The sequence below is a fragment of the Thamnophis sirtalis genome, unplaced genomic scaffold (genome assembly GCF_051295495.1).
Source record: "Thamnophis sirtalis isolate CommonGarterSnake01/CBP01778 unplaced genomic scaffold, rThaSir2_p1.2 scaffold_10, whole genome shotgun sequence".
In the NCBI taxonomy this organism is placed as follows: domain Eukaryota; kingdom Metazoa; phylum Chordata; class Lepidosauria; order Squamata; family Natricidae; genus Thamnophis; species Thamnophis sirtalis.
In genome coordinates, this window is record NW_028261390.1 from 7,244,296 (window position 1) to 7,259,935 (window position 15,640).

General features: G+C 44.5%; 2 protein-coding genes across 3 annotated transcripts in view; one reads left to right on the plus strand and one right to left on the minus strand.

Moving 5' to 3' along the window:
• The first annotated feature begins 367 nt into the window (after positions 1-367).
• LOC148043765 (alveolar macrophage chemotactic factor-like) lies at positions 368-9,056 on the plus strand. Of its 2 annotated transcripts, none has more exons than XM_087723761.1 (4): positions 368-449; positions 4,076-4,214; positions 5,336-5,419; positions 8,762-9,056. In XM_087723761.1, the coding sequence occupies exons 1-4, from the start codon at positions 386-388 to the stop codon at positions 8,763-8,765; spliced, it is 291 nt and encodes a 96-aa protein (XP_087579887.1). In that variant the 5' UTR covers positions 368-385; the 3' UTR covers positions 8,766-9,056. The 2 variants fall into 2 exon arrangements, with proteins under 2 accessions (XP_087579887.1, XP_087579885.1); XM_087723759.1 differs by having other exon boundaries at positions 8,787-9,056.
• Positions 9,057-12,483: 3,427 nt separating this feature from the next.
• The window catches only part of CNOT6L (CCR4-NOT transcription complex subunit 6 like), a 42,036-nt gene continuing 38,879 nt past the window's right edge, over positions 12,484-15,640 (minus strand). Inside the window, exon 12 of the mRNA XM_087723999.1 lies at positions 12,484-12,922. Coding sequence (XP_087580125.1) covers positions 12,905-12,922 — 18 coding nt within the window. The 3' untranslated portion in view covers positions 12,484-12,904. The remainder of the gene's footprint in view (positions 12,923-15,640) is intronic.

A 15,640-nucleotide genomic window follows, 5' to 3' on the forward strand; every position in this document is an offset into this window, starting at 1 on the left:
AGCTGCTGCACACGGCTGGCTCCTATTTAAATGATTGTCCACTAGGACTCCAACCAACATCCCTCTCACAGTTACTACTGTCCTTCTCAGCTGCCCAGATACAATGGAGGAAGCTTTCTGGGGCCTGTACAGAAAACTTCCCCCTTTTAAATTTCCCCGCTAGTCAACCGGTAAAATGGTACAATTACTTCTGCTTCAGGAAAAATAATTCTGCCCGGACGTTTATACAAATAGACAAAGACACATATACTCACAAGGGGATTTTTTTCCCTTTCAACCAGTCTTTTAAGGCCATATCTGCAAGTTCCTTTTAGGAAGGGAAGGTTTATAAGGGGAAAACACTTCTTCAAACCATCCTTCTTGGGAATCCTACGATCCAGCGGTGATGAAGGGCCTGGTTTTGATATTAACGCTGGCTTTAATAGCCAACCGCATCAATGAAATCTATGGTAAGTCTCTTTTATTTCATTTCAGCTTGATCCCCTCGGGCTTAACTACAGAACCCATTTCCGGATACAGAATAACAAGAGTTGGAAGGGACCTTAGAGATCTTCTAGTCCAACCTTCTGCTTAAGCAGGAGACTACCATTCCAGAAACGTGGTTGTGCAATCTCTTTTTAAAAGCCTTCAGTGTGGGAGGCACCCACAACTTCTGAAGGCAAGTCATTGTACTGATGGTCCCAAAGGTGCTTTTTTTCAGGAGGCAACTGCACTTTCTGGTTTTTGTTCGAAGATGTTTCGCTTCTCATCCAAGGAGCTTCTTCAGCTGACTGGAGGGTGTGGAGATGGAAGGATTTATATTCCTTGCAGACAGCTGGTCCTTTGCACCCTTTTAGCAAGCTGTTTGTCACCTGGAGATTTATCTGTGTCCACGGGGTCACCTGAGTGGTGCAATCAGGTGTGGAGCCTTCTTGGAACTGTCGAAATCCTTCCATTTCCCCCCACCATCCAGTCAGAGCTGAAGAAGCTTCTTGGATGAGCAGCGAAACGTCTTCAAAAAACCCCCCAAGAAATCCAGCCTCTTGAAAAAAAAAGAACTTTTGGGACAACTTTGTGGGTCATCTAGTCCAGGGGTCATCCATCTGCGGCTCAGGAGCCACATGCGGCTCTTTCCTCCCACTGCTGCAGCTCCCTGTCGCTCGAAATATGCTTCTTAACTGCCAATGTGTGACACCCGCTGGCACACAATTTATTGAACTTTTCGACCCCCCCGGTAAGGCCAACCATGGATAAATCCAAGAAGTTTCAGAAGAAAACAGAACCTTTAATGTTAGGTGGGCAGATTCATCTGCTTTCCCTGCTGACAAGACTGGTTTACCGGTATACTTAATATGTGGGGAGAAATGGGCAAACAGTGCAGTGTTATCTTCATTTTGGACGTCAAAAGGGATTTGTGGCTCCCGATGTTTTCTTTTCTGTGGGAAACGGGTCCAAATGGCTCTTTGAGTGTTTAGGGTTGCCGACCTCTGATCTAGTCCAACCCCCCACTCAAGCAGGAGACCCTACACCATTTCTGACAGATGCCAGTCCAGTCTCTTCTTGAAAGCCTCCAGTGATGAAGCTCCCACAACTTCCGAAGGCGACTTCTGTTCCATGGGTTGATTGTTCTCACTGTCAGAACATTTCTCCTTATCTCCAGGTTGAATATCCCCTTGATCATGTTTCCATCCATTGTTCCTGGTCTGGTTTTCGGGTGCTTTGGAAAAATAGCTGGACGCCCTTCCTTTCTGTGGATGAATTCTCCACCACGACTTCTGTTCCACCCTGAAATGTGGCTTTAAAGGAACTACGCTAAAAGGCCATTTGAGACACATGATGGCACCCTTAGATAAGGATTGGAGAATTTCAAGCGTGATTTTTGCACATTCTAGATCAGGGTGGCCCAAGTGTTTTGGCCCCAGGGACCCGTTTTGTGGAAGGCAATTATTTCTGCTGAATGGGGGACGGATGGACGGATGTGCTACCTAGATCAGGGGTGTCAAACTGGATTTCTCGGAGGTCCTGATCAGCAATTGCAGTTGTCCTCCGCGAGCTGGGCCAGTGGGGGTTGGGGAGACGGGACAGCCTCCTACAGCACCCTACCGCCAAAATGGGACACTCCCCATTTTGGCCGGCAGGGTGCTGCAGGAGGCCATCCAGGCTAAAATGGGGTGTACAGGAGCCTCCCATGCGCCCCCGTGCCATGTTTTTGCTAGCAGAGGCACCACAGGTCGCTCCTTTGCTATTTCCAGGCTGGTCCCACGGGCTGGATCTAAGCACCCTGCAGGCCGTTTGACACCCCTGATCTAGATCCTGAAAAGGCCCAGGAATTGGGGACCCCTGTTCTTGATAATACGCCACACTCCAAGGCACAAAAATAGCTGGTTAAAAAGAACCTATTAAGATGCGTTACAGCATGGGAAGCCATCAAAATACCCGGGGGGGGGGGACGACAAAATACCCGGGGGGGGGGGAACGATAGAAAAGGAAAGATCAAAGAGGTTTTTTTATTAAAACAATTAGGTGATAACCAGGTGTTGCCAGGGGAATTTATTTATAGGGGGGAAATGTAATTTCTAATGTTGGATTTTCCCCCTTACCAGAGGGAGCCCCCTTGTGGAGCACCGTGAAGCCATTACAATGGCAACTCCACTGCACTGTGGAGTAGAAGCCATTTTAAGGCACAACAGGCTGCATCTTAATAGAACACACACACACGAGGGGTTTTAGGGGTGTCTTACCCCCCACAGTATTTGTTTCCGGAGAGTAAGTCATCTATGTACGACGTTTGGCTGAAATTGCTCAAGGCGTTCCAGAGTTATGTTGGAACGTACACACAGACAGCCATTTTTAGAAAAGATTCACAAAGTGTTGTGCATGTGTTAATGTGGCGGGGGTTACCAAAGGAGAGTGTGTGTGCCGAAATGCTTGCACAGGTGGTCCTCAAAAAGTTTGGCTGAAATTGCTCGAAGCGTTCCAGAGTTATGCTGGAACATACACAAACACACACACACACACAGCCGTTTTTATAGAGAGAGATTGGGCCCTCATCTAAAGAGATGAGTTAACACAGATTTTGGGTTTATGTAGTCACAAGTGTCAAGATCTGATATATTATGCTAACCCATTGTTTGTTAGAGGAATGCCTGGTAAAGAATCGTTGGGGGCTTATTACATACTTCAGTCATAAATCACGGCTTCCAGAACCCAACCTTGGAACTCATCCATGATGCTCAGCAACGAAACGAAAAAACAAACACATCGCGACATTGTCTATTGTGTCAATGGTGGTTTATCCATTAAACTGTAATTGAAACAATAGCTCACAGCTATTCTTTCAGCCTGTAGCAGAGGTGAGTTCCTACCGGTTCGGCTGAGTAGGTAGTAATTCAACTGTGCACACACCCAAACTGATTTTATCAGCGCCACGTTGCTTTTTTACTTCTGCGCATGGGCACATGCGCCCGAAGCGCATCCCTGAGAGAACTGGCAGTAAAAGAATCCAGAACCCACTCCTGGCCTGTAGCGCTTATGACTTGAGGGCGATGATCCAAAGAAGCGAAAGAGTTATACTGGGTATAACTTGAGAGACGGCCTGCTGCCAATTACCTCCCACAGACCCATTAGATCTCACAGGGTTGGCCTCCTCCGGGTGCCATCTACCAGCCAATGCCACCTGGCTATTACCCGGGGGAGGGCCTTCTCTGTGGCAGCTCCGGCCCTCTGGAATGAACTCCCCGCAGGGATTCGGACCCTCACCTCTCTCCAGGCCTTCCGAAAAGCCGTCAAAACCTGGCTTTGCCAGTAGCCCTGGGGGTGATGAGTTCCCTCCCCTCTCGACATGTATGGTTGTGCGACTGTTGCCTATTTTTATTATTTGTATTTTGTTTTTTATGTTCCCCTTTTTCCCCCTTGAATTGTTCGCTGCCCTGAGTCCTCCCGGAGAAGGGCGGCATACAAATAATAAAATTCTATTCTATTCTATTCCATACTATGTGATATTGAAAGCACTTTGGAGGAAAAACTTAAGATGTCAAGAATATACTAAGAATATAATGGCCGTATGATAAAATGTTGTGTACTGGTTTGCAAACAGGTCTGGCAATGGAAGGGCATGTCGCCCACTTGGGAAGATGCAAATGCTTAAGGGTCGTTTCGATGTTTTTTGGTCCCAAGCAAGTGAAAGCCATTCAGGTCATCCCCAGAGGAATTCACTGCCGAAGAACTGAGGTCATGTAAGTGAGCTTCAATCTGGAGTAGAATACTCTTTAAGACCTAGCATGTCAAACTCAAGGTCCATGAACCACATCCGGCCCCCGGGTTGCTTAGATCTGGCCCAAAGGGGCCGGCCTGGAAATATCAAAGGAGCAGCCTGCGGTGCCTCTGCAGGCCAAAACGGCGTGCTTCACGCCCTCGCGTGAAGGCCAAATACAGGGCATGTGCCCCTCCACAGCCCATTTTTGACTGGCAGGGTGCTACAGGAGGTGTCTGTCAGTGGTGGGATTCCATTTTTTTTACTACTGGTTCAGTAGGCATGGGTTGGTAGGCGTGGCATGGGTTGGTGAGCGTGGGTTGGTGGGCGTGGCAGGGGAAGGATATTGCAAAATCTCCATTCCCTCCCCGCCCCAGGGGAAGGATACGGCAAAATCCCCATTTCCTCCCGATCAGCTGGGACTCGGGAGGCAGAGAATAGATGGGGGCGGGGCCAGCCAGAGGTGGTATTTACCGGTTCTCCGAACTACTCAAAATTTCCATTACCAGTTCTCCAGAACTGGTCAGAACCAAGGGTGGATTCTGGCTGCTGCTCCTGCCAATTCGCTCAGGGACGCGCCGCGTGCAGTAGTAAAGAAATCCTTTTACACATGCGCAGAAGCCAAAAACAAGATGGCGGGTGTGGGTGGCCTGGGTCATTGCCTGTTCCAGGCTAGCAAGTTACTACCTATTTGGCCGAACCGGTCCAAACCAGTAGGAACCCACCTTGGGTCAGAACCTCTGGTGTCCATCCTGTCTCTCTTCCAGTCCTGCCCCCCCCCCCCCGCGACCCACAGAGAAGAACTACAATGCCGATTTGGCCCTCAAAGAAATCCAGTTTGACACCCCTGGTCTAGAGGGAGCTCGTCATGTTGAACATGGGTTCCCAACCCCCAGGGCCGTGAGTTGATATTGGGCCATGGCACACCAGGAACTGGGCCACGCAAACAAGCGAAGCGCCATCCGCGGGATGCAGGCAGCAGGCAAAACCATGACCCCCTCCGGTGTGTGGAAAAACCTCTCTAGCCACCGAACTGGTCCCTGGTGCGCAAAAGATTGAGGGGCCTCTGAACTGGGAAGACTAACAGCCTCTTTTCTCTTTCAGATTTACTCTGATAAACGGATGGAAATATTGTGTCCACCCTGACACTCCTTGGGTGATTTCATTGCTTCAAAAGTTGACCCAGAGGTACAAGTCTTGCATATTTTCATTTATTTGTACTCTGCCTTTATTTTTTGCAAATAAGGCAGCAAACCTATCCAACGCACCTTCCTCCTCCTATTTCCCCCACGACAACAACCCTGTAAGGTGGGTTGGGCTGAGAGAGAGAGAGAGAGAGAGAGTGACTGGCTGGCTTTCGTGGCTAAGGCAGGACTAGAACTCATCGTCTCCTGTTGATTGGTCCAAAGTCACCCAACTGGCTTCCATGCCTAAGGCGGGACTAAAACTCAGAAATCTCTGGTGATTAGCAATAGCAATAGCAGTGGCAGTTAGACTTATATACTGCTTCATAGGGCTTTCAGCCCTCTCTAAGCGGTTTACAGAGTCAGCATATTGCCCCCAACAACAATCCGGGTCCTCATTTTACCCACCTCGGAAGGATGGAAGGCTGAGTCAACCTTGAGCCGGTGAGATTTGAACAGCCGAACTGCAGAACTGCAGTCAGCTGAAGTAGCCTACAGTGCTGCACTCTAACCACTGCGCCACCTCGGCTCTCTTGGCCCCAAAGTCACCCAATCTGGATTTCATGGCTAAGACGGGACTTGAACTCACAGTCTCCTGCTTTCTAGCTTGGTGCCTTAACCACCAGACCAAGGTTTCCGAGAGCCAGCCTTGTGGGGTGATGAAGGACCTGGCTTAGGAGCAGGGAGACTGTCTCCCTTAGATATTGGGGGAACTTGGGCCAGTCACCCCCCTCTCAACATGATTAGTCTCAGTGTATGTGAGAAGTGGCCATAGTCCAAAACTCTTTTTTTTTTGCATTATGTATATTGGTGGCTTCATGGTGAGAACTAGACATACAGGGTTCCACCACAAAACCGCGTTCGACTAAAGGGCGCTCGACAAAACCGCGTAGCTGACGTCATCACAGGGCGACAACAGCGCGGAGACAGAAGCACGCTGTAAACGCTAAACCTAAAATTAACCCCTAAACCTAACCCCCCTAAACCTAACCCTTAACCTAACCCTAAACCTAACCCTAACCCTAATCCTAACCCTAACCCTTAACCTAACCCTAAACCTAACCCTAACCTAACCCTAACCCTTAACCTAACCCTAAACCTAACCCTTACCTTAACTTGAATCAGCTTGCTTTCAAAGCGCTATTTAAAGCGCCCTTCTTTCTCCGCGCTCGCTGTTGTCGCCCTGTTGATGACGTCAGCGACGCGGTTTAATCGGGCGCGCTTTAGTCGAGCGCGGTTTTGTCGTGCCACGGACATACAGTAGTGGCCAAAATTGTGGAAACCTTTTGAGAAAAGTGTATTTTTGAGGTTTGATGACTAATAACACCATTTTTTGGTAGTATGTATCAATGCAAAGATAATTTAATCAATTTAATCAAGAATGTAATGCAACAAAGTTTGTTCACGTATCTGTATTCTATGAAGTTACAGCCAAATATAGCAGGCAATAAAAGCCAGCTAATAGAAGCAATCATTCAATCTTGGTATGACATTATAATAGCTGCAGAACTAAAAGACTTGGTTCACTCCACAGGAAGCACGTTGTAAGGTTGTAATTCATGCTAAAGGTTATCCAGCTAAGTATTAACTGACATGGTGATCATTATGGTATATCTCGTTTTTTCTATGGCGACAATTTTTGTATATCTCGTTTTTTTCTGTGCGTTTCACTTTTCTTCTTTTAACTGCTATTCTAAGAGCAGATCCTTCATAAACATTATTGTATTACTTTCTTGATTAAATTATCTTTCCATTGATATATAAATTTATGATTCTACTCCAAAAAAAGGGGGGGAAAAGTGGTGTTATTAAGCCATCAAACCTCAAAAATACTGTACGTTTCCCCCAAAAGGTTTCCACAATTTTGGCCACTACTGTACAGTAGAAGACAAGGGGATTCTGAGGCAAAGATTAAGAAAGGGGACAAAGCAGAGGTTTTCCATGTAATCGTCACGTAGTCCTTGACTTATGAATGGTCACTTAACTTTTAGGACCTTCCCAGGGATATTTATGACTTGGGTTCGAAGTTCTGACAGCCAGCTCCTCTACTCCCTTTAGTCGCATGATTGCAACTGGCCCACAGTCAGGAGAGGGGTTCAGATGGTTCGTACCGGTTCGAGAGAACTGGTTTGTCTAAGTGCAGGGACTGTGTGGAGACTCTTGAAGGGCAAACAATGAGCCTCCCACAAATTCTGGAAGTCTGGAAACGGCCCATTTCCAGCCTCCGGAGTCCGGGGGGAGACCGTTTTTGCATTCCCGGAAGCCTCTGAAGCCTGGGGAAGAGTGAAAATGCCCCCCCCCCCATGGTGCAGGAGGCCGGGTAGGCCATGCCCACCATGGTCATGCCCACCCAGCAACTGGGCAGAGAACCGGTTGCTAAAATTTTTCAATCCTACCCCTGCCCAGAGCAGAGGTGGCGCAGTGGTTAGGGTGCAGTACTGCAGGCCATTTCAGCTGACTGTTATTTGCAGTTCAGCGGTTCTAATCTCACCGGCTCAAGGTTGACTCAGCCTTCCATCCTTCCGAGGTGGGTGAAATGAGGACCCAGGCTGTGGGGGCGATATGCTGACTCTGTAAACCGCTTAGAGAGGACTGAAAGCCCTATGAAGCGGTATATAAGTCTAACTGCTATTGCTATTATATCCTTTTGAAAGCAAGTAAAATGACAGAAACTGGTGAAATCTGCCAAAAAATCAGTCACGTGACCACAGGATGCTGCAAATAGCCATAAAGACGAGCCGATTGCCAAGCACCCAAAATGGGATCATGTGATGACAGTGGGAGGGGGAGGATGTGGCCATCATCATAATTAGATTGTAGGGTAGGTCTCTGTTTTAATTTCAGCTGGTCATAGACAGAGCAACCAGTCACTAAGTGAGGAGTCCCCGTACATTATCCTGTACAAATGTACATCTTATTTTGTGAAACTGCTCAATCCACAGAACAATGTCCTGGATCATCCTCCCCCACCCAAAAAAATATTTTATCATCCTTATCCTCTTGTCTAGCCCTCTACAATATAGGAGAATCATATTATTGGCCTATCATGTTGGTTACTGAAAGGATTAGCAATATAAAACCAAGTGGTTTGAACGTTTTCAACAATATAGTTGATATTTCTTGGCGAACCATGTCAAAAATGACATAGGATTCAGCTCCTATCAGGAGTTATGGTATACTTAAATATTTACAAAATGTGAGGGGGGGGGCTTACTCACTTCTGTGATATACTGTAGGCCCTTTTAAATTTTGTACCTTTTCTTGCAAGACACTTGACTGTTTTTAACATTTAAAATCATCAGAAACTTTAGGCTATGTAATAACAACACATTTGCTTTGATTCCAGCTAATTTGCAAATGGATTTTTCTAGGGGTGAACACATCCTTCAGATGTCTTGAGAAAAAACAGCCCATCCTGCAAACACCACAGGTTTATCTTTCCACATGTATAGATTTAATTGCATCCGTTTCAAGTGGCAATTTCGTCATTCCTTGGAAAAAGTTGGTGGCAGAAGGCCGTTCTGTTTTAGAATAAAATGCAAGATATTGTGTGTTTGCTTAAAGGAAACTTAACAATTCTAGCAAAGCTACTATTGAATAATTATACTATGCAGCTACTCTGCCGTTTCTATCCAGAGCTACGATTTCATTTTCCTTCTAGTTAGTTTTTAATAATTATGTACTCTCCCCTCAGAACTTCTCATAGTCATAATCCTACTCATATCCCAAGATTCCCTCAAATATTTTCTTTCTATTTTGTATTCCGCAAGAATGTCTGAGCCGTTTTGCTGAAAAGAAAAGGAAATTCACAAACCATTCAGAAAGGGGGCAGTTGATAAAAAAAATAAAGGTTTAATTTCATGTGAATGAAATTCACCTTTCAGGCTGTGGCTGATGGGTAGCCAAGCCTTGTCTACACTTTCTGGCTTAAACTTTCAACCACTGTGCATTGCTCCATTTGTGGCACATATCAACAGTGTATTATGTTTTAGATATTTGCCACAAAGTAGAATGCCTAATGTTGTGTTGTCTTTGTGATGAAAATGTATTCCTTTTGCAAAAAGTGCCACCAGTCTTTTTTGGCCTACATTTGGAGTTTCGAAACAACTCTTGTAAATCAGATCTTTATAATGGAGCCTGGCAAGAGGATTACTTTACAAAAAAATAATAATAATAATTACAAAACAGGAGCCCCTGTGTCCATTAAAAAAACAAAAAAACAAAGCCACCTTTTCCAACTAACTGAATTTATTAAAAGGCATGAATTCTGTGCAAAAGGCATAAGCTATGCAGCCACCGACATTTGGAGATGATAACAGTTCTTCATCTTTTCTTCTTTCACTGTTTGAAAACATTCTTTTTTTTTTGAGCAAATTAGTTTTTGGAAGAAATGTCCTTCTGGGTTCTGTTCCAAAGACACTGGAAACCTGGAGGCTGCTTGGAAAGATGGTTTAATGGTGGACAGGACCACATGGCTTGAGCTCCTGTACAGAAAAGGGGGATCACAGGCTTCCAGATGTTGAGTGAAGAAGAAAAAGGGGCAGAGATGCTGAAAGCCCCTGGTTTTATCCCCTCTCTGGCCTTTGATCTTGATCTTGTATTCTGATTGGTTGTCAGACTCCCATGGGACCATGCAGGGGCAACTCTCTAGGCTGTGCTTTGAGTCCAAGTTTGGTTGAGCATCGCTTCTTCCCAGGTGCCCTGTGGTGAGATGGGTAAAGGGCTAATACTATCATGCCTTAATCCCAACACCCTGGAGCTGAAGGGGGATATCTTTGTTATGTAGAATAGATCGACTCAGGCCTTTTAATGGCCCATTGACAAAGCTGGGGGCTATTAAGAGTGAGTCTGTTTCCTGCCTAAAAACATATTTCTCCATTTCTGATCCAGGGAAATATAATATTCCGCCTTTTCAATATTCCCCAGGATATTTCATTTTTCTAGGAGAAGGGTGGGTTTTAACTTCCTACATTAGCAAACAGGGATAAGTGTTTGTCTGTGCTGCCCAGAACTCGCATCAGAGTAGCCTAGTGGCTTATGCCCACTCGTATTTCTAAACCCCATTTTGCACATTGGAGGGTTTAAAAGGGATTAAAATGAGTTTTACACATTTAAGAACCCATTAAAAGTTACAAGTGCACTGAAAAAAGTGGCCTATCGCTGTTTTTCACACTTAATGACCGTTGCAGCATTCCCATGGTCATACAATCAAAATTTGGATGCTTGGTAACAGTTGTTTCAAACTTAGGAAATCTAGATTCTAAATCTAAATTCTTTTCTTAGTCCTCAGGACGTTGTGTCTGATGCTCACTCAGTAAAAATTGTTCCATTGTGGACTTCTCACATTTCTGCAATTTTTCTTCCTTCTTTTATTGCAAATCTCGAAAGAGATTTTTGCAATCTCTTCCCATTCTTTGTCTTCCACATTAACGGAATTGCTGTACATTATTTGTACACCGATATAATTACTATTTTAATAGAACGTAATTATAAAATGTTTGTATTCATAAAATTAAAAGTATATATTCATCGACACGGTGAACATTGTGCCTGTCAACTGAATGTTATTTTTTTAACCAACACAAGGAATAATAGGAGCCCAGCAGATTTAAAACGTCATTAAACTTGACTTCTGAGTGGATTTTAACTTTGAGATTGTAAGGAAAATGGCAGTAAAATGCTTCTGATAAGCACCTCAATTTCTTAGCCCGTGTGGCTCATACACTTCAATTTCTTGATGCTTGTGGCTTGCGCACAGAAATGAGAGTATGTTAAAAATAGATCTGAACTTTTTGTCCACACAAGAGGCCACAGGTGGGTTAAATGTGGTCCACGGGGACCTAGTACCTATAATGGACCGAAGAAGGACATTCTCTTGTTTCTTATTCATCAAAAGATTAAAAAATACCAAGTAAAAAACTGAATTTCCCTATTTTTGTGAGAAGGCGGATCTTGAAGAAGGAATTAAAACGATGCTTTTTTAAAACAAATACCATCGGGGTGGCTCATTGGTTTAGACGCTGAGCTTGTTGATCAGAAAGGTCGGCAGTTCGGCGGTTTGAATCCCTAGCGCCGCATAACGGAGCGAGCTCCCGTTACTTGTCCCAGCTTCTGCCAACCTAGCAGCTCGAAAGCAGGTAAAAATGCAAGTAGAAAAATAGGAACCACCTTTGGTGGGAAGGGAACAGCGTTCCGTGTGTGCCTTTGGCGTTGAGTCATGGCTGACCACATAACCACGGAGACGTCTTCGGACAACACTGGCTCTTCAGCTTTGAAACGGAGATGAACACCGCCCCCTAGAGTCAGGAACGACTAGTACATATGTGCAAGGGGAACCTTTGCCTTCTTTAGGTGACAATTTTCAGTATCTCGGGGCAGGGGGCACAGACTGAATAGGCACAGCAGCCCTCCAGGTTTTTTTATACTTGTGAATTGGGTGGGCGTTTAAACTAGTCCAAATATATTCTTTTCCTTTGACTATAATGACGGGAAAGTTTTTTTTTTTTTAAAGGGAACATATAAACCCTTGCCAACTGAGAGAGCTTACATTCTCCAACATAAACCCTCTAAATGGAAAGTAGTGACCCCTCCCACAATAATAGCAATTATCCCGTTGATTGCACCGTCAAAGCAAATGTTGGCATCCAGATTTGGCTATACTTAAAGGACACACCCAATGAAACCAATGAGAATCTCGAGATGCATAGATTTTAATGGGTCCACCCCTAACTAAATTTGGATCCCATCCATTAAAGTCACTTTCTGAAAAGAGGCGGCTAGATGGTTATGGGGTAACAATGAGCTGCAAAGAATTTATTCAAATAGCAATTATCCCGTTGGCATCCAGATTTGGCTATACTTAAAGGACACACCCAATGAAACCAATGAGAATCTCGAGATGCATAGATTTTAATGGGTCCACCCCTAACTAAATTTGGATCCCATCCATTAAGTCACTTTCTGAAAAGAGGCGGCTAGATGGTTATGGGGTAACAATGAGCTGCAAAGAATTTATTCAAATAAACATAGGGGAAAAGAATAAAATGGCTTATTTCCAGACGATATATCGATTACTGAGATGAATTCTGTTCTTTATTAAGAACTAAGCACAGGCAGGAAAAAAAATAAACAAGCTTTCTGCCCATTGTTACCAACGGCAAAGTTTTCATGGATTCACTTTCGATGCAAATGCCCAGGTGCCTGTTTTGAACAGACCTTCAAAACCCATAATCCCATAAGCGAGTACATCCAACACTTCTGAAGGAAATAATGCAAAAGAGGGCATTAGGAGATGCTGCGATGCGATGAATTCCATTTGTGTTGGAGCCGGCTTTTCCCCATGTTGATTTTGACCCATCTAGTTTTCTACTAAAGATATATTACGTCAGCACTTAGTAGATACGGATTTTGTTTTGCTTGCAAAGAATCTGAGGTCCAGGGGTGGCTTGAGGCTCGTGAAAGGAATGTCTAGTGCAACATCTGGGGGGCCTCAGTGTGGCAGTGGCACCTGTGAGAAGTGCACATCAGCTATCATGTCATTTCCGTAACCATCCCAAATGTTCATATGTAGAACCATTCTTTGATCTGATTGTGCTAAACCAGAGCTGACTGAATAGAGTTAACTGTTCTGACCTAGGTTTCCCCAGCAGTCCTCGTCCTTTTTATTTAATTTACAGTGAATTCCTCTCCAGCAAAGTTTTTCCTCTGCCCGCAGTCTTTCGAGATAGTTCACAATTACTGACCTTTATCAGGCTTGGAAAGTGACCAGGCGGTGATCTTTCAGACGCCACAATACTTGGCAAGAACGCAGGAATAAACCAATTGTCTCCTGCAAACTCCACTCCCCTTTCGCTCCTCTTTTATTCCCTCTGAGAGGGACCATCCATCATCCACCTGTGGCCTTACTCCCAAGTCGATCCTTGTTCCTTAGCTGTTCCCTTTGTCTGGCAGCTCTGCACATGCGCACACTGGGAACAGGCTCCAGCTGTTCGTCTGCCTCATAGTTGTCTGCCTCCGAAGACAGCTGATAACTGTCAAAGAGCCCCCCATCTCTGCCTCAGACGCAGAGCCCTCATCAGATCCTTCCCCAGACTCCAGGACTGGCCCATGTTGTTCCCCAACCTCCTCACTCTCTGAATCGGCTGCCAGCTCTGCTGGACGCTGGCAGGCCACTGCAGTTACAAATAGATAAAATTCAGTAACACTCTTGTGTTTAAATTAGCTTCTATCCAATCACCCTCGCAACTGAGGCTCTAAAAGCACTGCAAAACCAACATTTCAACATTCAGATAGCACCATTTATGGTTGCCCAGCAGAAAGAAAGGTAATCCGATATTCTTACAAATCCTTATTTTAGAAAGAAAAGTTATGGGCTCAGATGCAACTTTGGCAGCTTCAGTTCCATTTTATTCACACGCGAGCAGCAAAAGAAGCAACGGAGGCTGTTTTGCCAGGCAAATTTTGGGGCACCCTGTCTTATGATGTGCGCTTCAACATCACTTGTCTTAAAAGCTTCATTTGGTTCTCCTTGGGAACAGGACTATTTTCCTTGTGTTTTCCTGGACTGAGACAAATGCAATGATTGCTTTATGAATACCTAAAGCCAAAGCCTTGTGCAATTTCTAAAAAGGCACCGAGAAATCAGGGCTGTTCCAGACCACATCGATTACCTAAACTAAAACCAAACCCCAAAAGGAATTTAAGAGGTATACAAATGTTCCCAGTTGTTTTTTGTTTTTTTAAAATTCTTTCTCCTGCTTCCTATCCTCCCAACAACATTACAAAACATGGTGTGATTTATTTTTTTTTGTATTATTTAATAAACCGGCTCCTTTGCAGTTCATATACAATCACAGGCGAATTTTTTTGTTTTAAACTCCATTTTATACAAACATCTCCAAAAATAGTTTGGGAGTGAAGTATGGTGGGAACTATTGCTCACTCTGCTAGTTAACATGCACGTATGAGGAGGAGGGAAATGTGTTAGTGCATACCTCCAAAGCACAAAAGAAAAGTTAAAATAAAATATATGCCTCCAAAATGATACAGGAGCAAAACCTGGACTGGGAATTTTCTTCTTCCAGCCCTACAGAAGCAAACAGGAGTTTGGGGAATACATTTGCATTCACAAATGTGAAAGACCGATTCTCAAAAAGGTTGCGTCCTTACAAAAACACAAAACCGAAAGGGGTTAATGTCCACAAAATTAAGTTTTGTCATGCTAGTTGACTTCCCAGTACTGTATCGTAATTGGCTTGTCCATTTATATCTATCTATCTATATAATGTATCTATATACATGGCCATTTTTATATAGAACCCTTTTTTTTTTGAGGTATGTAAGAGAAAATACCTGCACCAATGCTGAAGGTGGGGGAATGTGATCTTTGAAAGGAGAGAAACCTTCTCATGCTTCATAATTAAATTTTAGCCTTTTTTGGGGGGGGGGGGCAGGTTAAAACAGAGCTGCTCTTGCAAACTGTTAGCTGGGGTGCAGTGAGTGAGATGCCTCCTTCCCTCCACCAAAGGGAGCCAACAGTGAGGGGGGGGGGGGTAATGATCTGTAAAAAGAACACACTGAAAGGCCAGATGGATCTACCAAAGTCCTGCTCTGAAGTGCGGCTGTCATTTTTGAGTTTTCTTACACGAGAGTTGTTCAGCTTCAACAAGGCCGAGCCAGAAATGAATCGACCTGCACCTCTGGGGATGTGTTTAATGCACTGTGTGAATCCGAAACTCTAGCTTCTTTCCCTTGGAACCAGCCACAAAAAGAAACTCAGAAATAACAGAATTCCTGGTTCACATACCGCCGTTAAACAAACCACAGAGCATGCGGCTTGAGGTTTTGTTAGCTGCACCGACTTGCAAGAACAGCCAAACCAAGAAAGTTAGTGCTTAAGCCACAGGATGATTGGGCCTATTGAAGGACTATTGCTCTGCTTAATATTTTTCTTCTACTATGTTTAATGCAGCAAGAAGTTGCAATGGATGGAGACGAATTCCTTTTGAAAGTGGATTGCATTCTTCAGTCATTCATCCCGCTCCACCGCCATCCCTCTTAACAAGCAAGAGGGAACAATTCGGAGCCCGATTCTCTTTTCCCTTTTGTTATTTCAGACACAGTTAGTCAAACAGAAAGGAGAGAGGGGAAGGAGATACCTTAAAGGCTACCGTAGCGAACGGTTCCTTGGGATTTAAAATTAACTACTTGACTCTTTTTATTTTCC